Source organism: Clarias gariepinus, chromosome 16 (genome assembly GCF_024256425.1).
Source record: "Clarias gariepinus isolate MV-2021 ecotype Netherlands chromosome 16, CGAR_prim_01v2, whole genome shotgun sequence".
In the NCBI taxonomy this organism is placed as follows: domain Eukaryota; kingdom Metazoa; phylum Chordata; class Actinopteri; order Siluriformes; family Clariidae; genus Clarias; species Clarias gariepinus.
This window is the reverse complement of record NC_071115.1, coordinates 24581185-24608435: the sequence shown is the minus strand read 5'-3', so window position 1 is coordinate 24608435 and position 27251 is coordinate 24581185. Positions and strand designations below refer to the sequence as shown.

The following is a 27251-nucleotide window of genomic DNA, read 5'->3' as shown; positions in this document are numbered from 1 at the left end:
GTCTATGAGTTTAATTCTTTTTTTTTTTTTTTTCAACACAGCTGTCCCATTTTATCCGACTTTTCCCCTCAAGACGAGCAGAGACGGAAAACCGAGCCTTATTAATTGCGAAACTAAAATCAAGAAACCAAGCAAATCAGCAGGGGGCAAATACTTTTTCACAACACTCTATATACCAATTTTCAACGTGTTAGGTTTGCGAGGTTTTTTTTTTTTCTTTTAATTCAAGATGTGTGTGAACAATTTTAGTGTGTATGTGTGTATTTAGTCAATTGGCACACTGGAATGTGAGACAGCAGCAGCAGCTACCATGTCCACTGACCGTGCAGACAAGGCGTGTAATCAGACAAACACTCCGTAACCGAGGGATGAGTGAGACTGAGAAACTGAGAACAAGAGAGAAGAAATAAAAGTCTGTATATAACTAATTCATGTCATCTAGGCGTGCGTGTTTGTGTGTGTGTTTATACAGTATGTATCTCTCTTAGGCAAATGTCTGAGTGTGTGGGTTTGACACAAAGGTAAAACACGTGTTAGTGTGAGGTGTGTGTGACACGCCATTACATACTGTTTTCGGTTCTACACTATGTTTGTAACTGTTTAATGCGCGTGTTTGTGTGTATAAGCGTGTCCTCTAGGCGAGTGTGTATGTCTGGGTATCTTGTGTATGGAATGAGCATTCAGGGTTCCAATTTCCGATAAACACCTAATACGTAAGTGTTTTAAGTTATGAGGGCGTTGTTGCTAGGCAACCACCAAGCTAATAATAAAGATAAAGATAATGCAGGGGCTAACAACGTATCTAGCTAGCAATACAGAGCCATTTTTTTATTTCAGAAAAATAAAGTCACAGTGAAAGTAAAAACAAGACAGATCCCTTCTGAAGGTCAACATTTACTTTAGATGTGGTGGAAAAGAGAAACAAAATTTATTTTTTATGTCGGCAGCATGATGGCTTAGCGGCTAGCACTGTCGCCTTGCATCTCCAGGATCTGGGTTCCATTACCGGCCACGTTCCATTCCCGTCCCTGTGTGCATGGAGTTTGCATGTTCTCCCCGTGCTTGGTGGGTTTCCTCCGGGGACTCCGGTTTCCTCCCGCAGTCCAAAGACATGCAGATTAGGGGAATTGGCGTTCCCGAATTGCCTGTACTGTTTGACTGAGTGTGTGTATTTGTGTGTGTGTGTGTGTGCTCTGTGATGGCTTAGTACCCCATCCAGGGTCTACCCTGCCTCGTGCCTTAAGTCTCCTGGGATAGGCTCCAGGCCCCAGTGACCCTGTATACAGATTAATTTTTTACTTAAACAGCCCAAATAAAGACACAGTGACAATAAAAACATGGTGGTGGAAACTTATAGAAAAAAAAAAAAAGAATGTTATGGCAAAAATTTCTCTACTTTTCACTGTTCACGTTTAAAAAAGGTGAGCTATTTAAAATCTTTTCAGAAACTTTAATAAGTACATAAAATACATTGTGTGTGTGTGTGTGTCTACGTTTATAAAAGCCCATGTGTGTGTGAGACACAGAGGGGTAGAGTGGTGGCTTAGGTGATGATTGGTTCTGTCTCGCAGTGGATCAAGTGTGTGATACCGTGAGTTGCGTGTGTGTGTGTGTGTGTGTGTGTGTGTGTGTGTGTCTGTATGTGCTCAGTACGAACTCTGAAACGCTCAACCTATGTTGAGTGATGACACACAGGCGAAGAAAAAGACACACTACCCCTCCATCTCTGGCTTTCTCACACTCGTTTTTTTTCTGGTTTTGCCTCACTGTCTCTTCGTCTTTCTTTCTTTCTTTCTTTCTTTCTTTCTTTCTTTCTTTCTTTCTTTCTCTTCTTTTCCCTTTTTTCTCTCAGTAACGTATCAAAAGTAAAACTGTGTGTATCTCGTATGATATGGACACTAAACTTCCATCTTAGTCACCCTGTCCTCGTCTTTCGTTTCCCTCGCTCTCTCTGTAAGTTGTTTATCATGCTTCTTTCTCGGCTCTTTGTATCCGCCAATCTGCGAACATCGCAAAGTCAACATGTTTTTGCATCTCCTGTAAACGAACGCTTCCCTCTGACCACTTCAGCCCAAACAGCACTTCCACACTCCTGCGCTGTTTACATTACGGCGTAAATGTTGTATTGTGTGTGCGTGTGTATATGTGAGCGTGTGTGTGTGTGTGTTTTTACATTGTGTTTGTGTTGACGTGAACGCTGAGATTTGATCTGTGTACATTACAGGCACTTTCTCTGTCTGGCATATTGACTTGCAGTGTGCTCGAGAGAGCCAAAGACAGTCTGGCTATAGATAGTAGTGGACGGGAATGCGACAGAAGTTTTGGACAAAATAATATAAAAAAAAAAAGAACAATTGATCATTGATATTTTACTCCATTTTGTTGTCCACATTCTCTTCACATTTCTCCAAACTAAAGATCCATAGACGGCTAACCATGTGCTACCTTCTACAGTACATAGGACGAACTTCCATCTTTCCTCCCTCCATCTGAGCCAAACAGTGGGGTCAGAAAACTTCTTTAAAACAGAAACATCTAACCCTGCCCCCACAGCATAGACAACATCACATCGTGCTTTCCCCTTAGTACTGTTTCCTATCTGCTGCCCCACCTCCCTTATACAATGAACAGCTTGCAAATAAGACATAAACAGGAACATTCCAGAAGTTATGAGTTGCTCTCAGAAGCACTTTAGCGTACTGGCTATGAAATTACACTTCCTGTCAGAATGGTCCACATTACCTAGCTAGCTTTAACCAGATATTCTACAGCTTTTTTTTGGAGGATTCTTGAAGGCACTTTTTTCTAGGACCCCTAAGTGGGACCCCTGTCCATCGAAGGACACCATGTACACGCATTTACAGCCTGCTGGCGATTTCACATTAGGGCCCTGGGATAGTTTCTGAGAAGACTTTACTCATTTACATTTACATTTAGGCATTTGGCAGACGCTCTTATCCAGAGCGACTTACATTTTTTTTTTTTTTATCTCATTATACATCTGAGCAGTTGAGGGTTAAGGGCCTTGCTCAAGGGCCCAACAGTGGCAACTTGGTGGTTGTGGGGTTTGAACATGGGACCCTCCGAACCGTAGTCCAATGCCTTAACCACTGAGCTACGCCATCTACTCCTGTCTGGCTCATTTTGATCAGTGAGAATGCAATCGTTCCAGGGTTTGGAACTGTCCGTTTGAAGAGGTTTCAGGCACAGTATAGCATCCTCGGGATCAAATTAGATATGGAAGCCAATTGTACCTGAGCATGTACAGTAAGAAGTTGGCTGTTAGGATGCGACATCATCCTCCGAAATCTGTGTGTAAACATAGCGCCAATCTCATCCTCTGACCTACATAGCCAGGCTGATAAAGTACAGTAGGAAGGCGTGCAAGAGTGTTGGTCTTCGCGTTTTTTGTCCGAAATATCAATAATATTAGGCATAAAGTTGACTTCCTCGTTCTCTTCTAATCTTGTGTTTAATGGCGGCATTCTGCCACTTGCTGTATCGGAGGATGGAAATGTGCAAGTGTACCCAAGTATGGAGAAAAAAAATCCTCCCCGTAGAGTCCCCGATCCAACCGGAATCCTGAGAGCTTAAAGGAAACCAATGCAGACATGCAAAACTCCGGAAAGAACTTCAGGAAAGTACCCTGGAGCTATTAGGCAGCAAGGGGCTACCAGATTGTAACTCAGTTTGTAAAATCGTAAACATTACCATCTGATGAACAACCAGGCCTTTACCATATGTGAATACCATCCATGACCAAGAGAAAGACATTCTTTTTGTTGATTCAGCCTGGTTGCTTTTAACCATCATCACAAAGAGCTGAAGAATTGATCCAATTGAGGTGCCAAAAAGGAAACAATAAGAACAGAAGACACTCAGCATTTCTCTCCATTTGACAATAGCATCGAACAACGGAGTCATTCATCTTGCACTTATCCCTCTCTTTACGCCCGTCTCGAAGGAGGAGGGGAGTCAGTACGACACAAAAATAAGTTGTCAGAGCTGGCATTACAGCTTCCCTAACTAATGACCTGGCAAGGTCACAACCTCTTGGACTTCCAGTCCGTCACCTCTCAGCAGGATAAATCATCACCTTTTCACCTTAAATCTGACCCCGAGGCAGAAAAGAGAAAATGAGGAAGTAAGAGTAAAAAGCGACAGCTAGTGTGTCTGTGACAGGCTGCTCTGTATTTGTTTGGATATAATCTATACTGCTACGTCAGTCTAATTGTGTTATGCTACATTGATATGCACATTATTCTTTGGACTGGTACATCATTCGACCTAAATAGGGAAAAAGTTTTGGTTTCTACATTGGGCATTCAAATCAAACCGGGACTTGACTTATACAAATCCCCTGCTATGCTTTTTTGTAGTGCCTGGATACCATGGAGGTATAAAGTTGCCAGAGCCATGATCACACTGGGTGGATACGTCTGAAATGCTGGCTTCCCAGTTATAATCTTTAATGGCTTGGATCGAGGTCAAGACTGTACAGGGCATGTGGCAATAACTCCCACCGAGTTCCTGTAATGTTCAAGTGATCTTGTTGAATGATTGTGTGTACAGTTCCCACAGATGCATCTCTTCCAAAAGTTTGGAGACAAGTTAGCTGTCGATTTTCAATGATCAGGCATTCCATTTGAAGTCTTTTATTAGTTTTACACAAGTGCAATTTTATCACAAGTCCCTGGTTGAAGTCAGCTTTAAGGAGTGTTCTACTAGCTTCACATTAACTGTACAATTAAACCTTTTTATGCATACATAAAGAGACTGCAATACCAAACTTAGTACTCTAATAACCCAAGTATCTATGTGAGTGTATCTCGGTGCCGTTTCTGGACTCCTTTGTGATGGGTTTATGAGCAGCGATCATTCGCATTCAGTAGTGCTCTCACCATTCAGACCAAATGCTCCTCTGCTATTGAGTTCTACTGAAGCGTACATTTAAGAATACACCCAGCCTGAGAGAGCTGGTGAGGGAGGGTGGGAGAGGAAACAAGAGAACATTACACCCGGTCTGAGAGAGAACACTATACTCAGCCTGGGAGAGACAGAGACGGAGCATCTAAAGTGAACGTGACTCAAATTGCATCACAAAGAGGAGCTTTTTTTCTGAAGCGGTTGGTTTTAGTTGTTGAAGACAATTAAAGTGAAACAAACCAGCGATCATAAAGTGGCAAGCTTTAGGTAATCTAAGCGCTGGTTTTGCTAATCATTGTCTTAAGATCTAAATCCGGTAATCCATCTGTAGAACAACACGATGACTAGAGATCTGCGGAGATCACAGCCCGCAGTTACCACACACAATAGCTCAGTCTCTACTCATATATCATAAGCTAGTTGCTTAAATTATGAAAAAAAATAACTTTTGAAGAAAGTGTCACACATACAAGACAAATTATGTTGTCTAGCATTAAAAGAGGAATGTTATGCTTTTCGTGCAAGCACAGTATTAGTCATTTCTTTGTTAGACGTTTTAGCCCTTCAAGTAATATCTTTATACAATATGTTGAAAGTAATTTTTCAAGTGTTACTCCCCTAGTTTTGGACTTTCTGTAATGTGCTTTGGAGCAGTTTTAGACACTTAACTAATGTTTTTTAATTTGGACTTCTTAATTGTTGGACCTTGAAGTGTTAGGACTTCCAACATCCTTCACTTGTTGGACTGTCAACTGTGGAAGCTTTAAATGTTAGTTCCTTATATTTTAGTTCTTCCATTGTTTGACATTAAAGTGTTGACTGTGTCAGAATTTTCAAGCCTATATCTTCCATTTCTGTTTATCTTTCTAGAGCTTGAACTTCAAGTGTTCAATCTTCAAGTGCTGGACCCAAAAATGTGGTAGTCCTTCCAGCGTTAGATCTTCAAGTGTTCTCTTTGAAAGGTTTAGTATTTCCAGTTCTAGGCTGTGTCAGAACCCTTCCAGTCTGCATCTTCCAGTTCTATATTTATTTAATATGTTTGATCTTCAATGTTTCACTGTTGGACCCACAAATATGGTGGTCCAACAATGAAAGATGTCTTTTAATTTGGACTTTTTATTTCTTTAACCTTGAAATGTTAGGCCTTCCAGCATCCTTCACTTGTTGGACTGTCAACTGTGGTAGCTTCAAATGTTAGTTCTTTCTATTTTAGTTCTTCCGTTGTTTGACATTAAAGTGTTGACTGTGTCAGAATTTCCAAGCCTGTAACTTCCAGTGCTATTTGTCTTTCACGAGTTTGAACTTCAAATGTTCAATCCAAATGTTCAACCTTCCAATGTTGGACCCAAAATTGTGGTAGTACTTTCAGTGTTGGACCTTTAAGCATTCCCCTTGAAAATTTCTAGTTCTAGGCTGTGTCAGAACTTCTAAGCCTGCATCTTCCAGTATTATTTGTCTTTTAGGTGTTTGACCTTCAATCCTTCAATGTTGCTCCCTTAAATAAGGTGGTCCAACACCACCTTATGTCAACCTTCCAATATATCTCTTCCGATGTTATTCTTCCTTTAATTATTAAATCTTGGACCCACAAATGTTGTCCTTCCACAGTTAGAACATTAAGTGTTCTCTTTTAAAAAGTGTTAGGCTTTCCAGTTTTAGGTGGTGTGTCAGAAATTCCAAGCCTGCTTCTTTGTGTTATTTATATATTTCAAGGGTTTGCCCTTTAATTGTTGGACCTTCAAATATGTTCTAAACCTTCCAGTACTGCATCTTACAGTGTTACTCTTTTTCAAATGTTAGGTCTTCTAGTGTTGAAATGTCAAGTGTAAGACATAAGCATTGGAACTTGAAACCTTGTGGAATGTCCATTACTGGACCTTCAAGTATTGATGCTTAAAGTGTAAATCTTTCCCCAGTTATAGGCTTTTCAAGTGCTAAATTCTCCAGTTCCATATTTTGCAATGATAATTTTTATAGAAGAGTTTGAGCTACAAGTGTTAGATCTTCAAGTGTTAAAAGCTCAAGTGTTAGACCTTGTAGTCCTTTCAGTGTTCCTGTTTTACCAGACATTCATGTACTGTTTTTTTTCTCGATTTTGTACAGTTGCACTAGTTTTAGATCTTCAACTGTTAATTTTGGTCCTTTCATTCTTCCAATGTTGGCACTTCCCGGGATCGTTTTGGACATTCTAATGATAGATAATCAAATACTGGAGCTTTAAATGTTGACTCTTCCAGTGAGTACTTCTATTTAATTTGAAATGATATATAATTGCATTCCATTTAGATATTCGAAGGTTAGTCTTTCATGTCTTTGTCTACTATCAATCACATTGCTGCTATGCCAGAGTTGGTTGTTCCAGTGATGGGAATTGTGGTTTCTGTTTCAGTGGCAGCAGCTTACCCGACGTTAATCGTATTATTCCTGCAAGCAGTAATCCTTTTAATCTTGCCAGTCTTGGTTGTGCCAGAAGTTGTCGAAAGTTGTGAAGGTAGCGTTTGCTGTGCCAAACGGACAAGCATGAAATCTCTCAATTATGTACGAAGTCTTGTGACGATACACACACTTTATTAAGACAGACATTATCAGATAAACACACTTTCCTATACCGTTTCTCATACTATCACACTCTGGCACGCAGTCCCAAACCTATGTATAATGATTGATTCCTTGGAGCATTTTTTTAATGCTTTCTACGAAGGTCAGGGTATAATATATTTTTTCCTCCATTTGGGTTTGCATTTGACATAAGTTTGGATCAGTTCTGGACCACATCATAAATTTGGATAAGGTTGGAACAGAGCAGAGATCCAACTGCTGAAGGAAACAAGGTACTCACGAAAGCATCCTAAATCGCAATGTGTTTTCGCTATCTCTTGTGCTGTTTCTCAATTTTTATCAGTCACGTCACATTTTTTTTTTTTTTGTTTTGAGTCTTGTAAAGACTCTGTAAGATACAGTATGTTTTTGTTTAATCATACATAAACGTATCCGTTTTGAGCTTGTCTTGAATTTCACATACGCTTTTCACATCGGACCAAGGGGTCCCAGAACGCTTCAGGAAACAAGCGGACGTGAAAGCATCCCAAATTGCAGTGTTGTGTTTTCGCTATTTCTTTTCGTATTATTCATATAGGCTTCCAGTCACTTCCTCCGTCTGTCTTTAACAATTTCTTTCCCCATCTCTCTTTCTTGCCTTCTTTTCCTCCACGAATGGCCTCAGTAAGGGGAACAGGTCTGTTATAGCTGTGCTCTTTGGCAGAAATATGCTTTATGCCACCTCATGTTAAACGCATTAGCGTTTCTGCTCCGTTCTACTCGGGCCCGCAGCCCGCCAGACACTTCCTGCTCCTCTCCAAACGACACACGCAGATGGAGAAAGTTTGAAAGAAAGAGCAAGAGCTAACAGCAAGGGAGGGGTGATTCTATGGATCAGGGATTACCAAGTGGAGTTTTATGATTTGAAGCAATGTTTTAACGCAAATCTGTTCCTTTTGTGCTCCGTGAAGATTTGATAGAAACTCGTGGCATTCCTTTCGTTTTTCATTCTCCGATTCTGGTTTGGCTCTGACTTCCATGACATGATCCAAAGGTTAATGCAGATGCTAATGCTAGCTGCTGACGTTTCTTGAGTGTTGCACGAGCGTTGGGAGAAGGTTTAGTGTTCGCTAAGAGCAGTGGCGTTCTAGCAAACTCTAAAACTGGCTTCACTTGTGTTTTGTGGTCGGAATGTTGGCGGGAGAGATCACGGCAAAAAGGAATAAAAAAAAAAAAGTATGTGTCTGTGTGTAAAGACAGTGTTGTAAGCTAGCGTTTAGATGTTTATGGTGTGAAACGAGAAGTTTGTAATTTCACTCTGCTGGGTTTAGGTTCGGTCAGCTTCTGCATGCGTGTGTGCTTGTGTGTGTGTGTGTGTGTGTGTGTGTGTGTGTGCGCGAACGCGAACCATTGTGTTCTGTTTAATCTCCATCCCAGACCCTTTAACTGTCAGGGAGTTCTGGGAGCCGCTGTGCACAAAAATTAGCGATTATGTACCGACTGCTGAGGCCTTATTCACGTACACACACACACATTCTATCTCAGCTAGTCGCGCTCACTCATTCTCACAGTCCGTCTCTCTCTCTCTCACACACACATTTATTGTGTCTTATTGTCACTGTTTTGGGCTTTTCTCATTGAGGCACTCAGCAGGGGGTGTAATGGGAGGGGGGGGGGGTTCACACACACACACACACACACCATTTCAGTCCTGTTTAGACTTTTAATCATGCGCGCACACACACACACACACACACACACACACACAAGGAAAAGAAGCAAGGAAAAGAGAGAAATTAAATATTTCGATATTAGATGATTTAGATTTGTTTAGATTCTTTTAAGGAATATCATCTAAAATCCACTTGAATCCAAAATACTTTAACCAACGTAATTAGTCACACCACAGCCTGGAAAGCTAAGCTGCTTATAACATATTTCTGCTATTCTTAAACAAAGTTGCGCAAAATTAATTAGTGAGACTTTACATTAAACATTGTTGAACCCCAACCCTAATACTGAGATTGTAAAATGTTTTTGTTAAATTCCCCTTAATGGAAAATTCATTCAAGTATGTGCATAATAAAACAAAAACTTTTAAATTACTCTTTCTTAAAAATTACACAATTTTCTTAAAATAAAAAATTAAATATCTTACTGGATGAAGTGTTGGACCCCTCCAAGGTTAACGCTTCCAACCTGCTCTCTATAGGGGTACAGGGGATAAATGATAAAAAAAATCGGCCAGTTCAAACACACCACCCCCTTCCCCCATATCATATCATAAGGAAGAATTGCTGGCACCTCTAGGTCCTCGGTTCAAATCCCATGTTGGGTTTGTGTGCATGGAGTTTACATGTTCTTCTCGTGCTTGGTGGGTTTTCTACGGGTTTCCTCCGTGTACTCCTGTGTGCTTGGTGGGTTTCCTCCCACAGTCTAAAGACATGCAGATCAGGCTGTCTGGCGTTCCCAATTTGCTGTGAATGTGCGTGTGAAGTTGACCGGAGGTCCTACCATGGTCAAACAAATAGGAATAAATACAATGGTCACTATTGGCCTCCACAGTTCCTAGGTTTACTACAGAGGTTCCTGGGTGGACGGACGGACGGATGGATGGACGGATGGATGGATGGATGGATGAATCTATTTTAAAACCTGATCAAGTAGTACTTGATTCAGTGCAATTTGGGACGCAAAGAATTACCCCCACCAGCCCTTACCACCACCATGCATGAGACTTGGTTGCATCCAAACTGTCCACTACACAAACAAACAGGACTATAGGAGGCAACAGGAGAAAGAGTGAAAGACCAATCAACAAATTTAACTTGCTGAGTGTGCACATTTTCAAATAAAAAGTAGATTTTTTTTTTCTTAAATTGGCTTGACAAAAAAAAAAAAAAAAAATAGACCTGTACCCTATGATGTACACTTTTCCCTTCTCAGAATGGAGTCCACTTTTTTACTAACACAATTATTTACTACATCGTTAAAGTAATGCATGCTCTCTCTCTCTCTCTCTCTCTCTCTCTGTGTCTTACTGCCTCATCTGGGTCTTATAGGGATGTGTGTGTGTGTGTGTGTGTGAGTGTGCTCACATACCCTTAGTGTCTCCTTTTTTACTGATCCTGGCAGGTCTCCACGCCCCCTGTGGAGCTCGTTTCCACCCTGAGAAATTTCCAATGTGCTCCATGCAGAGTTTGTGAGTTTGTGTGTGTGTATGTGTGAGGAGGAGCAGGAATCTGTGCTTAGACTCCTAGAATAATGACTTGCATAGACCAAAGAGAATAAAAAATAGAGCAGGGTAGTAAGATAAAAAAGAAGAATGAGAAAGAGATGGTAATTTAAAGATGGTCTTTGTGTATACACACACACACACACACACACACACCAACAGCCTGCCATCTGGAGTTACGTAGATTAGATCTGCCAACAACTCCCATGTAAACCCTAACACACTCGACATTTTTCCATCTTGTCCTGATTCTTGTTCGCGTTCTGGTCCATCGTCTTCTTTTTCTTCTGGTCCACGTTCATTTAAAATTCCAAATATAATTAAATTCATTTAAAAGTTTCACATAGATGCAGTGATCAACATCATCATCACAACCAGCAACTGACCTGATTAGATTTTGGAACTGATCCAAGCATAAAGGTCAAAGTCACAGCCAGGTCAAATGTCAGAAATTGTTTTTCCTTTAATAGTTTCCTTCCTGTTTCTAGTTCGATTTAAGCGAATGCCTGGTAAAAAAATTAGGACCAAGAAGGACTTTCTCAAGTCTATTTTGTTGTACAGATTTTTGCTTGGTCTTGAACTTAAGTCTGGATCTTCTTGAACTTTGGATTTTATTGAAATATGTAAATTTTGTTTCTTGTCAAGACTTGACTTCTCATCCTGGATCTGCTTCCACTTTCATATTTTTTACTTTTTCTGGTTCTGTTTTTTCCCCTTCTGATTTATTCTTTTCCTCTTTTTACTTTGTTCTTCTGGTCCATGATTAGTTTCTTCTTCTGCATCAACATCTGATTAAAGCTGACTTTTTTCTCCATTAAATTCTAGTTTTACTTTGTTCTTTTTTAAGTGCTGGCTTTTTTAAAGGGGTAGAGGTGATAGTTACTGATCAGAAGGTTGCGGGTTCGAGCCCCACCACAGCCAAGCTGCCACTGTTGAGCCCTTGAGCACAGCACTTAACTCAGACCCTGTGCTCTTATCCCAGCATCCTAACTGGGATATGCAGGAAAAAAATTGGGTGCGACAGATTGGCACCCAGTCCAGGGTGTACCCGTCCTCATGACCTCAGTCTCCTGGCATCGGCTCCAGGCTGCCGCAACCTTGTGTACAGGATAAGTGTTTTAAAAGATGATTGAATTAATGCAAGTACTTTTTTTTAAATATTTTTTTTGTTTTTGGTAAAATTTCATCTATTCTTCATCTATTTCACCTTTTGAGTCATTTATTTTTTAAGTCTATTTTAAGTTCTTGCTTTTTTTTTCTTGTACTTGGTTCTTCTTTATAGTCAAGTTCACTTTTATTCCCGGATTCAATTTCATTTCTTATTCTGGTTCTGGTTCTTGTCCAGAATCCGTTTGCAGTTTTGGTTATATTTTACACAGATTCTTGCTTTTTCCTGATTCTGATTTGTTCTTTTATAAATCTAGGAGTTTTTTTTTCTAGTTTTAAATTCATGTCTGTTTCAAATTTCAGTTGTTTATCTGCTTTGGCTTACGACTAAAATTAGTTTTTAAATTCGGGATTCTTTTTCTATTATTATAATTATTACTATTCTTGATTTCAGGATCTGTTTCTAGGTCCTGTTTCTCTGATTCTTGTTTGTTCTAACTGTGATTAGTGTTTGTATATTTAGGTTTTGGTTCTCGTACTTGTTTAATCCTGGCTCAGCTTCTTCTTTTTTCCCAAGTTATAGTTCTGATCTTGCTTTTCGCTTCTGTATCCTTAATTTATGATTTGGTTCATGGTTTTTATTTTTCCCCTTTTGGAAATTATGAATATTTCCTTGTAATTTTTGTTTGGTTTCTTTTACAATTTACTTAAACTCGTGTTTGTGTGTGTGAGAGAAAGAGAGAGAGAGAGAAAGACACACACAAAGTGTAAGAGAGGGTAGTTGTGTTGTGATGGTCAGATAGTGTTCAGGTATGTGTAAGCTAAGTACATTAGTTCAACACACACACACACACAGGCACACAGAGACACAGACACTATTTACGGTAGCTGTATGTGTGTCAGGTCAAAGATCGCAGCTTTGCCCAGGTGAAACACATCACTTTTCGTGAAGGGAGGATCCGATTTCTGTGCTCCTGCAGCTCTTTAACGCTGACAGAGTGTATAATTCAGCATGACTATCAATGATTCAGGACTCACACCCTCTCTCTCTCTCTCTCACACACACACACACCGTTCTCTCTCTCTCTCTCTCTCTCTGTGCTGCACAGCCACACACTACCTCTCCTTCCATCTCACACATTCCTGTCCTTTCCGACTTCCCTTTTTCTTTTTTAACGCTACAGTCTTTGATCTCCTAATCCTAAGGGATTCTGGGTAAATCTGTGGCTGTAATTATTTATCACGACTACATCTCTCTCCTAATTATTCGCATAACCAGAAAAGATAGGAAGCAACAATATTTACACATCAAAGAGAAACGAGAGACAGATTTTTTTTTCCCTCATTTGTTGACCTTATTATTAATATCATTAATATTTATATACACCAAAGCACTGCGGGATGAGTCTCAATCTGATCTCTTGGTCAAAGGGTGTGTATTTATTTATCTATGTAGTTATTTATTTATTTTCAGCTCTGACAGCAGTTCCATAAACAGATTTTAAAAAGCATATTTGTTAGAAAGCGGTGTATAACAATCTCTGTGATGTAACACAAATCTTGTGTATGGAAATATGTGTCACCACACTGACTACAAAAATCATTTAAACTATTTTTTTATTATTATAATTGTTGAAATTTGAGAGGGTAATGTTGCAGATGGTAACGTTGCAGTTCACCTATAATTCTACAGGTAATGCGAGCTAAGCTATTCATGTTGGCTGGCACCACAGTACCCTGTGTCATTTGTTTAAAATATGAAAATGAAAATGATATCGAATCTGGATACAGTGGTACCTCAGCATACAACCCGGAGGAGAGATCTTAGGGAAAATATATATAAAATTTCATATTGCAAAACCTAATCTCCCAAAGGAAATAGTGTAAATGCAGATAATCCGTTCCAGCCACCCAAAAATGTTACCAATATTACCAGTTTATAACACTGTAATCATATTTTGCATATATGTCACTTAACTTTTGTCTATAATTCCTCTTGGCACTGCTTTAAAAACGAAACTGAAAATGGCTTTGTTTTTTTCTTGCTATTTTGCTTGCTAACATTCTTGCGATCCATGGTGTTATGTCGTCAATAAATCTTGCAAAAAATGCCCACCAAAAATATGCTTTGTTTAGCTTATTTGAACGGCTCCTGTACGCATGTCCAAATGGAAGTACGCGCAACTGTCTCTGTCGCTCATATGTCGAAAATGCTTCATATGCTGTGACAAATTTCTTGCAAAATTTTTATTCTTAAGGCAAAAATTTGCAAGGTTGGGTGTTCTTAGGCCAAGGTACCACTGTAATTATAAAATCATGATACTCACAGAATCACACTACAAATTGAATCGCCACCTACTGATAATAATAATGCGTATTGGAAAAGTACAGTGGCGCATTGGAAAAGTATTCACATTCATTACTTGAGTAGAAGTATAGATACTAGGGTTTAAAATAACTTCTTTAGAAGTTGAAGTATCAACTCAAGCTTTTTACTCAAGTAAAAGTATAAAAGTACTGGTTTCAAAACTACTTAAAGTATAAAAGTAAAAGTAACATAAGGGCGACTATCGACTGATAATAACAAAATTCCAACCTACCTCAATATGCTTTTTCAAATTAGACTGCGAGTTTTTGAAAGCCATTAGCTCGTGGTACTTGGGTGCACAGAGCTTGCAGCGCATTCGAAAGAAGCTGTTTTTGCATCCAAACATTTCGAAAATTATAACAGGTATGGCCGGGGTTGTATAAGAGTTGGCTGGTCTTCCTGGCTACCAACCTCCTCGCTAGTGCTTGGTTGTGACATTTCGCTCGAATCTTGAGTCTCTATAATGGACATCTTCGTCTACTTATCACAACCTTATCAACCAAAAATACTATTTTATTCAAACATCCTTGCTGGAGTGTGTGACGTGACGTCATGTGCAGGTGCGATGGATCGCGTACCAACCAATAGGGTGTCGGAATGGTATGTTTATACTTCTCATCCAACCACAATCAAATTCGCTCCATCCGGATGGCGTGATTTATCCGGATGTGTTTTTTTTGGTTTGTTATTTTGTTTGTTTGTTTTTTGAATGACATGCTGAAATAAAATAAGAGTAGAAAGTACAGATAATTGCGTAAAAATGTAAGAAATAGAAGTAAAAAGTCTACTAAATAAGTAGATTTTTTTTGGAAAGGAGTCTCCAGTGTCAGTCATCAGTAACAATCAGAATTTAAACTGCTTCTTCTCATTTTTTAAACTAAGTCACAGTAGTTGTCTTGTCAAAGCCATTGTGATCATTGGTCTTTTAAAAAATAATAATGTTAAGGCTTTGGATATTAGCATGGCTGATGTTTGTACCACTTAAATATGACCAAAGGTACACTTTCAAAATTGCTTAATTACGTAACAACCTTAGCAGCAACCTCATTTCCCCTCTCGTCTGTTCCGACCACTCATTCAACATCACCAGTTTACTAGTCACAGGCCTGATCATCTGTCATCATCTGCACCTGTTTCTCACTGGTTCCTGCCTTAAGTTAGAGGTTTTTTTATGCCATTAGTCACTGTGTGTGTTGACAAACTAAAAAGCATTCCCCCAAAACTGGTCAGGTACAGGGACTCGACCAAAAATGAGAGCAAAAACCGATAGCCAAAAAAGTCCTTCAGGAAGCCTGGAGAACCATCCCTCAACACGACATTAAAGAAGTCTGGCGCTTTGAAAGCTAAATATGAAGAAATGAGTCATAGCTCAAGACTTTTTGAGCAGTATTAAAACTTTTTAAAATCATTGTAGGCATACTGTATGAAAATGTAAGTCTATAGAGAATTGAATAAAATGAATCTTCAGTGGATTTGCGTTTGACTTGGAAGATAAATGTAAGCGTCTTTGTCTCCTTTTGAGATTTGTTTCTGTCTCGAGGGGAATTATGTTCAATCACAAACACTATTAATGCCGACTGTGGACGTGGAGAACTTCTAAACACACGCTCTCCATATTTATTTAAGCAATAAACAGCAAGATGCGAAGCAAATGCCTGCTTTGCCTCGGATCGTGGCGTGTTTATTGGCGACGGGTTACGGGCAGTTAGGGGATCAAGTGTAGGTTGACGGTGGTGGTTTTATGTGTGTGTGTGTGTGTATGTGGAAGGATTTAAGCAAACGTTGACAGTGTGTGTAAGTTGTTTTCTTGTGTAAAGTCTGAATCCAGAATAAAAAAAGGCAACAAAAAAAAAAGTATTTCTTTCATCAAGCACTTTATAACACTCCATGAACCACTCATTTCTCTTCATGTCCTTGTCTCGTTCAGGTGGAGATCACTCTTCAGGACATCAACGACAACCCTCCTGTTTTTCCCACCGACATCCTAGACGTGACTGTCCAAGAAAACGTGGGGGATGGATTCAGGATAATGCAGCTAACAGCAACCGATGCAGACGAGGTAGGAAATTCCCTGTGGAAAGATTCTGGAATAATAGCTGCCCCGAACGAACGTTTCTGCTAAATATACCCGGGCTTTTAAGCGATATTCCGTGTGATAAATTCTGCTCTGACTACAGCAGAGAAATACGTCTTACATAAGTCACTTCTAGGCTAAACCTGACGTGTGGCACTCTAACGGATCGCTCTGGGTGTGTGAGGAATATCAAGGTGCCGATGAACACCATTAATAGCATTAACAGAATGTCGAAATTGGCCAAGTGGAGAATGAGAGATAGAGAGAGGGAGAGTCTGCGTGTGTGTCTGTGTTGCGGTTGGAATCGGATCGGACCCTGCAGAAGGCTGTTGTCTCGCAGCTGAATGAGATTTAATCGTTAAAGACGGAAAGGAAACCGTATGTTTGGCTGATGATCTGGGAAGGTATTTGAGAGGGAAAATTATTTTAGCAAAGGAATAATAATAATAATAATAATAATAATTATAATTAAAATATGAGAGTAATGGAAATCCGCTTCTTCAGTCCTTGTCTCTCTAGTGCATTTAGCGTCCACCTGTTTTTGACATAAAAATTTTATTTAAAAAAATAATGAGCTCAATAAGCTATAAAGTATGAAGTAGTACAGTATGTGTCAGAATAGAACGCCATGATATAGTGATGCACTATTTGGACTACTTTGTATGGAAGTGTCAGGTTTAGGACAGAGCCAAAAGCAATTAAAGCTGACGGTATAACCTAAAGTTTGCTGATACCACTTTTCAAGAATTTAAATGTATAGTGTCTTGTTGGTTTGCCCTACAAGAGTATACAGTGCTAATAACGCGACTTTCTGCACATCTTGCTTTATACAGGGTGATTGTAACACATTTCTGCAAAAAAAAACATGATATAGCGAGTGCGCTTTTGGCAGCCGGGTGCTCTTCTAATGACATCATCATGCTGTTCTTTTGCAGAACTTTCAACACAACAGTAGTTAATAGTAACACACAATAATTCACAGTAAGTTTGCTTAGCATTTAAGAAATGATGAGAAACACGGAACAGCTGCGCAGACTGTTGGAGTTCCTGAATTTCTTGTTTCTTTCTCCCTCTCTCCCCTTCTTTACTTCTTTTCTGATTTCATGAAGACATTTGAGATGTGTCGATGAATCCCTGAGAGGCTGCTTGAGTTTGTATTACATCTCTGGCTTCCTCTTATGCTATAAAACCTTTGAGTCGTTCCCATCTCATACAGGAAGGATGTAAAAACGCCAGCAGTCACACAGCTCTGTTACAATAGTTATGAATTACACTCTCATGCAGGACTATTATACCTTCCTTCACACATTGAACTTTGCATTTTATTATGTTTCTTCTGGTGATAGATGAGAAACACTCATCTAGTCCCAAAACACCGGAATCACCAGAAGTTTTTCCGTCAGCAAGGCAAAAAAGCGTTTACTTTTCCCCAGGTGTTCTCAGATTGGAAGTATAATGCAGACCAGTGCCAGGGTGGAAGGACGTCCTTGGCTAACACAAGTCCAATCAGCTATATCTGGAACCATTTCCAGCTAAAGCCACATGTGAAAGAAAAGAACGAGCCAAGCTCTATAACAGCAGACCATCAGACTGGAACATGTTTTTGGTTTCTGCAGGAATTTGTAGGTCTGAAGTTCTGGATCTCCGTAGGTTGGCAAAGAATGGTGTCCACCATTCTAAGATTGTTTTAAGTGTGTGTAGACAGGCTTCAGGTGGAGTGGACAACGTGATTCTGGAAGGGTTGCAGGATTCCTTCGTATGTTTCCTTGGACTGCAAAAGTAGCTCAGATTAGATGTTATGGACTTTAGGTTAGGTGGCCTCAAGGTAAAAGAGATCTGTGTCAGCAATATTTAATTCTCTTCATGGTAACAGATGTGGTCCTAATATGGTATACAAGAAGTGAATTTGGAAAGGTTTTGGTAGAGATTTTGTTTTGTGTATGCCTTAAATCATTTGAGTTCTTTTGGAGTTGGCCATAGTGGGTCAAACAGTTTATGCCCACTTCAAAACCAGGGTCATTTTACAAATTTGAGCCCTTTTTTAGTGGGCCACATTGGCAAGTTATGTGTTTGTTGATCTTACTACATGCAAACTGGCATTAAAATTATAAAATGAAGATTTGGACACTATAGTTCGAAAGAAAGAAAATCTTAGTATTACAGAATTCAAAGATATTCTGAATAATTCTGGTGTTCCACTTTTGGGGAACAGTTTAGGAAAGTTCCACATATTAATGTGGATATGATAATTAAGTGTTTACCCACTGTAAAGCTCTTTAAAACAATGAACGCTGTACTATATAAAACAAAAAATAATAATTGAATTGAATTGATAGTATCCATGTACTTTAGGCCATATACAGTAGTCTGGGTATGGACAGGCTTGTGGTGTTCTGGTTGATCCTGATAGGGTTTAAGCTTTGGTCCAGGTAGATATGGACTGTGGATTATATCTTCTAAGGTTGGTCTAGTAGTCTGAACTAGAAAAGGTTGGAGTGGATTTATACGTTAACCCTCTATAAAGAACTTTACGGTAATTACTCTGGAGTGGGCTACAGTAATAGGATGAAAATAGCGGGTCTGGATTGGGTTCATATACAGAGTTTCATATATGTTGGTGCTGATAAGTCTGGGTTCAAGTGGAACTGAACACATTTTTTTTATTGGTCTGAAGATCTAAATAAGGTCTGATTTAATTGGGTTAGTATCGAATTTAAACTCTTCTTATTTTGATCCAGGTGGATATGGACAGGGTTGAGTGATTGTAAAAATCCACTGTTATATTATATTCATCCCTTTTTTTAATGTATATATCAATTCAAGGTCATTTGTATTAAAATATGGGAAACACTTGTCCTATCCCTGTCCTGTCATCTGTTGAAACCTTAACAATTGTGTCAATCAGCAAAGCAGAGAGAGGCTTACTTCACTCCAGGTGTTCTGTAGTATAGACCCGTGCCAAGGAGCTAGGCCAGCCTTGGCTAACATGGATATGATCAGAAATATCTGGAGCTTTTTCAGTTCGAGCCACATGTGTTACAAAGGAATGAGTAAGACAAACTCTAAAACAACAGACCAGCAGACTGGAACAAGGATCCAGACATCCTAACGATCTCCAAGGTTTAACTATTGAACATGTGGAAACCGTGTGGAGGGGGTGAAAACACCGCTTTTCTTTTTGCCCTTATTTCACTTCTCATAGAAAAGAGCAAATTGAGAAATAAACTAGAAAGCTAAAAAAATTGTGCATTTGATATTCAGTTAGTGTAAGTTTAAAAACATAACGCTGAATGTATGAAACATGCATTTTTGCATCACAGTGCATCATATTATGAAGAATATAGAGTTAAACAAGCTTAACATGGTCTCAGGTAAAGGCCCTCTAAGAAGCCCAGACAGACACTGCAAGTTTGGTGTGTGTCCATTTAAAGTGGTGTTAATTAAGCCTCTGTGTTGTAATTTGGCTAACAGCCTGTCAGCGCCTGAGTCCGATCCTGTTACAGGAAATTGGAATTGGAACCCCATACATTTGTTCAAATTTTTCCCCGCCTTCCTTTATTGCTCCCTCCTTTTCTCTACTTTTTCATCCCAAAGTTAACTGAACTTCCGTATGCCCTCTGCATCCTGTCACGTCGCTTCATAATTGCTTTGGCGGCCACATCCAGAAAGAACCATAAAACCTCTCAACATTTTAAGTGGAGGTCAGTCAGACACAAGCCTCGTATCATTCTCCTTCTCTGTTCACCGTGCTTAAAGAGTTTTAATTGGTTCACAAAAGAAAAGGGGGTTTTGACCCAGGTAGGTAATGGGAAATCCAGATCCAGAGTGGTGGCCTTAAGACAGTTTTTTGAAACATTTAAAGGAATGGTTCAATGAAAAAAAGAAAGAAATTTACAGTGGTCCATTTACCCCAATTGTATTCAGTCAACCCAGGGTTTGATTGCTTGTTTGTTTGCACGAGCTACACAGATTATGTATCTTACTACTAAGTGAAGCATAAAACATCTAGTTTAACACCATATACTCACCACAAAGCATTTTTAGTTTTTTACTGATGTTAACTTATAGTTTTGGGTACTTTTGATTACTAACTACTAACAGACTGTTGAAGTCCATTCAACAAGACCCTTAATCCTCAATAGTCTGGCATGGGCTTGGATTGGGTTCTGCCACACTTTGTAAGTCACTTTGTATAAAAAGAATACATGAATAACATTGATACGACACAGCTTCTCTCGAGTCGTAAAAAGTCAATTCCGGTGTCACTTCTTTATTTCGAATGAAACATATTCGACAGCGTGGTGAGTGGTGTTCTTTGAATCCTGTCGCGTGTGGAGCCAGTCGTCTGGGCCTCCATTGTTTTTCACTTTGAAATAGACGCATCACGGTCTGTCTGCACAGTATTTCTCCTCTGGCTTGCTATAGTATCACATGTGTAGCGCTTGAGCTTAGCGAAGGTACCAAGGGATCTATTAGCTGAATTTATGGAGGAATGCAACACCAGTCTAAGTTCAAAGCGCAGGGCAGTTCCTCTGAGATCATATACTATTTGACTGCTACCAGGCTCTGTTTCTGCTTTTTACATTTTTAACACACTTTTTGTCTCTTGTTTTTCAATTTCTTTACCTTTTTTTTCTTATTCGTTTCGTGTTTGCAGGGTTTTAAAATTCAAACAACAGTCGTCAAAAAAAACCCATATGTTTTTCTCACAGAAAGAGACTTGCTGAAATGTCAAATGCCATAACTCTGTACTATTTTAGTCTGTTCAGTAGCAAATTAGTGGTTTGTATATGAGACTACATACTGTAAATCACCGAACTCAGCATAAGCCTTAGTGCCATTCTTTTGGACAAAGAGAATAACACAGCATGAATGCTTTAAAATAAAATAGCGACCACCAAGGAATCTTATTATTGTGAAATCTATGTGTTCATGCAGTTGAGGTATTTGTTAATATGGCAATATGACCGCTGACTAAATGTTTCTTGCCATCTTGTTCCTAGGTCTAATGTTTAGTGCTTGGTGATATAATTAATTGCTGGTTTTTACCTCTTGGATTTACTGAGTAGACTGTGATTAGTGGATGGCTTTCTGTTGTTACAGTAATAAAGGGTTAAGCTTGTGAAACTTTCTCACCACATTTTATTGTTTGAAATTTTTTCTTTTATTGTGTTCCTCAGAATTCCTCAGTATTCACATGTCTAATTCTAAATCTGAACTCATATCGACTAATGGTTTCCTCAGCACCTATTGATGAGAATAAATTCTGAAGGGTGTAACAATAGATAATGGAAACTTAGCTGCTGCATTAGCTGGTATTATATCAACACATATTCGCCAGAAGAGGATAAAAAAATAATACACACGTATACTATATATTGTGGCGTGGGCGGGGCGGCGGCTGACGACCAGCATGCTTTGCGGGAATGTCGGTGTGTTCACCATGATGGGGAAAGGTGTTTGGGTTAGTGACTTGTGTGTGTTGAGGGTGTGACGTGTGAAATGTGCTCTAGTTCAGGCTGACGCTGAATTAGAGGTAGGCTCCTGAGTGAAGGTGCTGCTCATGCCATACCGGCTGTATGCTGAATAAAGTACTCCCAGCCATTGCATTGGGCAGCAAATAAGCTCGCTCGTCTCTCCAGCATTTCTTTAGGCGTAAAAACGCTACAATATATTTTGGGTCATTTGCAAAACGCACACAATGGACACACATTACATACACTATACTACACACACACACACACACATACTACATACTAATATACACTGGACAAACTGTGTGTCTTTGAGCATGTTAAAACCTCCAAAAAACAACGCCACAATCTTTGTGTGCCTTTTGAGTACGTTAAGACCTCTAAAAAGCCACGGTTGCTGATATCACTGAATATGTCATAAGTTTAAGGCATTGTCATGGCTGGACGTGCCTTTCTGGGGGGCCCGGGCAGTGCAGGTGCTTGGGTCGATCGGCGTTGCTGCGCTATCGTCAGCGTGTGTTCCATTGTTTGTGTGTGTACACTGTAGGTTGTGTGGTGTGTGTAGGATTTGTGTGTGTAGTATAATGTATGCAATGTGTGTCCATTGTGTGCATTTTGCAAAATACCCAAAATATCTGAGACATGCATAGTGCATTTGTTGAGCTCAATAAGATCTAGAAGTGGACCTAGTTTGACATGTATACGCGCAAATGTGTATGGGCTATGCATCTGTTGTGAGGGCTCTCCAGACTCGCAGGCGTCCTAATAGCAACAGATTTCTAATTGTGTACCGATTTCCATTCGTTTTTGAGCATGTTAAGACTTCCAAAACACTAAATAGAAAAAAATATTAGCCATCATGAGTCTAGTTTCAAATAGGTCTGTAAAAAGCTAGCTGTGAAAAAAAGATTCTTGCTGACTTAATAGAATTTCTGAAAGTAATGTAAATGTTACACTTATAAATGTTTACAGATGTTTGCTGCTATCCATTAGCCAGCTGCCAAATCAATCTAATCTGACCTTTTTTGAGAAGGTTTAAAATATTAAAAACTGTTGACAATCTCCACTGCTAACAATTTTCATCTAAAAGCTAATTTATGATTATTTGGCTAGCTAAAAGCTAATTCCGGCATATTTCTGTAAGGATTACTAGGTTATGTTCAACAATGTTGACCATTATAGCTGTTGACTCTATAGCTGAAATAATTCTTACAGGCACTATTTCTGACAGGATTTTTTTCAGTAAGATTCACAAACACAGTGACAAGCTTTTCTGCAAATCCTAGACAACTATCTGAAATAATCTGAGACAATTTTTGAGTTATATTCATTCATACTGTATATGTTCATAAATGTTGCCTATCTCCACTGCTAACAATATCCATATATTGTAGGTAAAAGCTATTCTATATGCCTTGCTAAAGGCTAATTTACCCCTATGTGTGAGAGAATCACTAAGTTTCCATCATATTTCTGAGAAGATTACTAGGGTTTACTCATTAATGTTGACCAATTTTACAACTTTATACTGTAGCTGAAAGTTTTTTTCAATAATATTAACAAACACAATGATAGTGTTTACTGCTAATGCTAGGCAACTAACTGAAATAATCTGAGCGGATTTATGAAAGGATTTTTAAGCTTTAGTCATGAATATAAGCCTTAAATCCTACCTCACACTCACTAGGTATCTAAAAGAACCTAATTAAAAAAATATCTCAGACAAAAGTTTTACTTTGACTGCCAACATTAGCCTTTAGCTGAAATGTTAAAAGCTTACACGCATTTCTGTTTGGATTTTCAATTCTGTTCATAAATTTACACCATTTGTATGTGCACAGGTTTTCTAGCCAGGATCTTATGCTCTGCCAACAAATCCTGGTCAGTGTTTATCGACTGTATGTCAACACATGCTCCATACTGCATATTTGCAGCGTCGTGCTTGCTAGCACACTAAATAGTTTGGATAGCGAGACAAGTGAGACATGCTTTAGCAGGTGATTCGAATAGCTCAGGACACACCTGTTAAAACAAACCAGTTCAGATGAGTGTTTTACATTAGAATAAGGTTCAGTGATAGCAGACCTGGGTGAAACTGTGAAAGCCTGCTAGAAGTATTAGCACCACGCTGCTTTACTAGAAAGCATAAGTTGTCCATGTGCTAGTCTGTATGTTTGTACTGTGATACCGTCTCTACAAATCGTTATTTTGTGAATATTTTTATTAAATTTCGTAGACAAACAGAATTAAATGGCTACATGATGTACATATAGAGAAAGATATCAAATGTTCACTAAGCTCGTTGTTGTTTTTTTCTGCATCCATATGTATTTAGTTCCAGGCCACACAGACTGTTTCAAGGCAAAATTTGAGAAGATCAGATTAAATGTCCAGGACTAGTTTGTAAAGTGCTCTTTTTATTCCTTTTCAAAATATTTGACATACCCACAGCTGAAATATAACCATGTTCACGTTTTTTTTTTTTTTTGCTGGATTTTTAGAAATTCAGTTAACATTAGTGAAACATTCCTCTGGGCGTTCAATCATGTGCACCTTTACGAAAACAAAGGAAATAATGATGTTATATCCTGTAACTTATTGTACATTTTACTGCTTTAATGTTGCTTATTTCATTAGAAAATGACCTAAGCCACACAAATATGAAAACGTTCCAACTTACTATTACTGCCTTATAGAATCTACTTAGTAATGTGACATTATTATTTTAAATATGCTGAATTTTATGATAACTGCAAATTTGCCTTTTAATTTTCATTTTAGGGTCCAAATGCCTTGGTGACTTACACCATCATTAGCGGAGCAGACGACAGCTTCCGTGTCGATCCTGAATCGGGTGACCTGATTGCAACAAAACGACTGGACAGAGAGCGACGGTCAAAATATTCTCTGCTTGTTCGAGCTGATGACGGACAGCAGTCCTCCGACATGTGTGTCAATATCACCGTTAGCGATATTAATGATCACACGCCAAAGTTCTCTCGCTCTGTGTACTCTTTCGATATCCCAGAGGACATGGCACCAGGTAAACAGATTTTTTAAATTATTAATATGTGTATAAGAATGCAATAATATTAATAATAATTACACCTAAGTACCTTTGTTGTTGGCTCATTCCAAAGATTAGGTATTAGGTTAAAGATACAAAGAGTTGAAGCTCACTTTACAAGACACTGCAAGACCACACATTCTTGCACACATAATGACAAGGTCATAAGAACATTTCCCTGCAAACACTGGTAAGATACACCAGAGACATAAGAGGCATGAGGTCTGTTTGGAGTAGATTAGACACCACTGATTTAGAGTAACCCAATCTAGGACCTAGGGCACGAGCTGCATGTTCTAAAACAGGATCAAGCCTCTAAACCATCTAGGAGTGGTCATGCCAGACTAAATACAACAAGCGAGTGACTCTCGGCAGTTATATTGCAGAAAATCAAACCCACACTGCCTGTTCATCGTCAAAGCCTCCGCTAGGGTTTTACACAGAATGAACACGACGTCTGCGATACTCCAAACCACAAAGAAATCAAAATGCACAACAATAATAAACTCTACTGGGAACAGGGAAAAGTACAAGTCAGCATTCATTGTGTGTTTTGTTAAACGCGGTTCGCCTTTTGCTTTGATCCATGCCATGTTGTGCTGCCTCTCGATTCTCACTCTCTCTCTCTCTGCATTTTCTCTTTTAAGGCTCCATTGTGGCAGCGATTTTAGCGAGTGACTCGGATTCCGGGTCAAACGGCGAAGTGACCTACACTCTCGAGGAAGATGATGATGACACCACCTTCCTCGTAAACCCTGTCACCGGGGTGTTTAACGTAACGAGGCCGCTGGATTACGAAGCGCAGCAGTATTACATCGTCACCGTGAAGGCGGAGGATGGTGGACACCAAGCCAGTCTGGTTCGGGTGTATTTTAACATCCTGGATGTAAATGATAACAAGCCTAAATTTAACACATCTGTTTACAGCACATCTGTCTCAGAGGACCTGAGCGTTGGATCGTCAGTTCTTACTGTAGCAGCAAGTGATGCTGACGATGGTAAGATATGCAAAAACATTCCAGGGAGAATGGCATGGGCTATATGGTTGTAAGTTGCATTTATCCCTGTCACTTTGCCTTGTGTATATGTAAAATATAATAATAATATAATAATAAAAAATAATTACCAAATAATTGGTAAATTAACCGCCACATTGAAAAAAAAAATCCCAAACTGAGTCAGCAGAATCTCTCGAACCCTCAGTCACGTAACTTTTTTAAGGACCCTAAAAGTTTGAGGAATGATTTTCCATTTTTATGTCATCTCTTAGCCTCAAATACCTTGGAGTATGTTGATGTTCGTCTGATTTCCATTTGTGCTGAAAAATGTGGCTTTTGTAATGTTTGCTTCCACGTGGCTCCAGTGAGACTATAGTATTACGCCCCAACTTCAACGCTGGATATTACGCATGCATACTCGGCACACAGGGCAGCGTTATTCGATGCCAGAGAGCTGAAAGATGGAGCAGATCTGGCTTCGTTAAGTGCTCTAGCCTTAGCACATAACCCTGCATGCATTTTTTAAGCAGCATAGCATTACATCTACCCACACGAGAGGCTGGATCTACTCTTCTTTTTTCTAAGTTAATTAGCAATGCTTCATCTTGCTGATCTTAGTCATCTGTTTGGATTGTTGTATATTTGGACCAGTTATCTCTAAATCTAGCTTCACTTTATCTAGAGTATAGAAATGCCAGGTGGAAATGGAGTTTCAAATTCATGGGGGCACAATGTTATGTCCTTGAAAATTATTTTGCCAGATGACAGGGTACCTTTTCTGCTTGTGATAAAAAAGTAATAAGGACAAACATTTTAATGGTAGTAATTTGCCTTTCAGATGTTAGCATTTTTATGGATTTTGCTTTTGGATAGTCATCCGCCATACCAAAACCATGACAAAATACCCAAATGTGGCCACTTTTTGGAGTTATAAATGGATAAAAATATATCTGTAAATATGTATAAATAAATGTAGAAGAATATAAACCTCTAAGCGGTGAAAAAAGAATCTCGCCAACAATCTTTGAATCTTTACTTTAATTTAGCAGTCTGGGCTGAGATCACCAACTCTGTAATATTAATAAAACATTTTTTTCCAATTCCCTTTTTTACGGGTACCATGCACACTAGGGTTAAAATTTAATTTGCACACAACCATATTGAACTAGCGCCATGGCTGGGCTCGCACGGCAGTGTTAACCTAGCGCCAAGCCGCCTTTCTCAGACTCCGCGCTAAATTGGTTTCTAATGTGGTTATGGTGACCTACATTCCTCTTTCCGCCCTCTCTCCTTATTTTTTTTCCTCTTTCGCTATCCGTCTTTCTAAGATCCTCGTCCGCCTGCTGTTTATCTCCTCAGACCATATCACTCCCAGAATGCCTTTAGTAGCGCTTTCAGAGTCGTGACCCCTCTGTCCATGGCAGCCGATGGAGAGATTACTTGTTTTCTGTAAACAGCGGGGAA

General features: G+C 39.2%; 1 protein-coding gene across 1 annotated transcript in view; it reads left to right on the top strand.

The window, feature by feature from the left end:
* Nucleotides 1-27251, top strand: part of LOC128544213 (protocadherin Fat 4) — a 101222-nt gene that overhangs the window by 34909 nt on the left and 39062 nt on the right. Inside the window, exons 2-4 of the mRNA XM_053514256.1 lie at nt 16102-16233; nt 24504-24765; nt 25437-25787. Of these exons, the coding sequence (XP_053370231.1) occupies nt 16102-16233; nt 24504-24765; nt 25437-25787 (745 nt within the window). The remainder of the gene's footprint in view (nt 1-16101; nt 16234-24503; nt 24766-25436; nt 25788-27251) is intronic.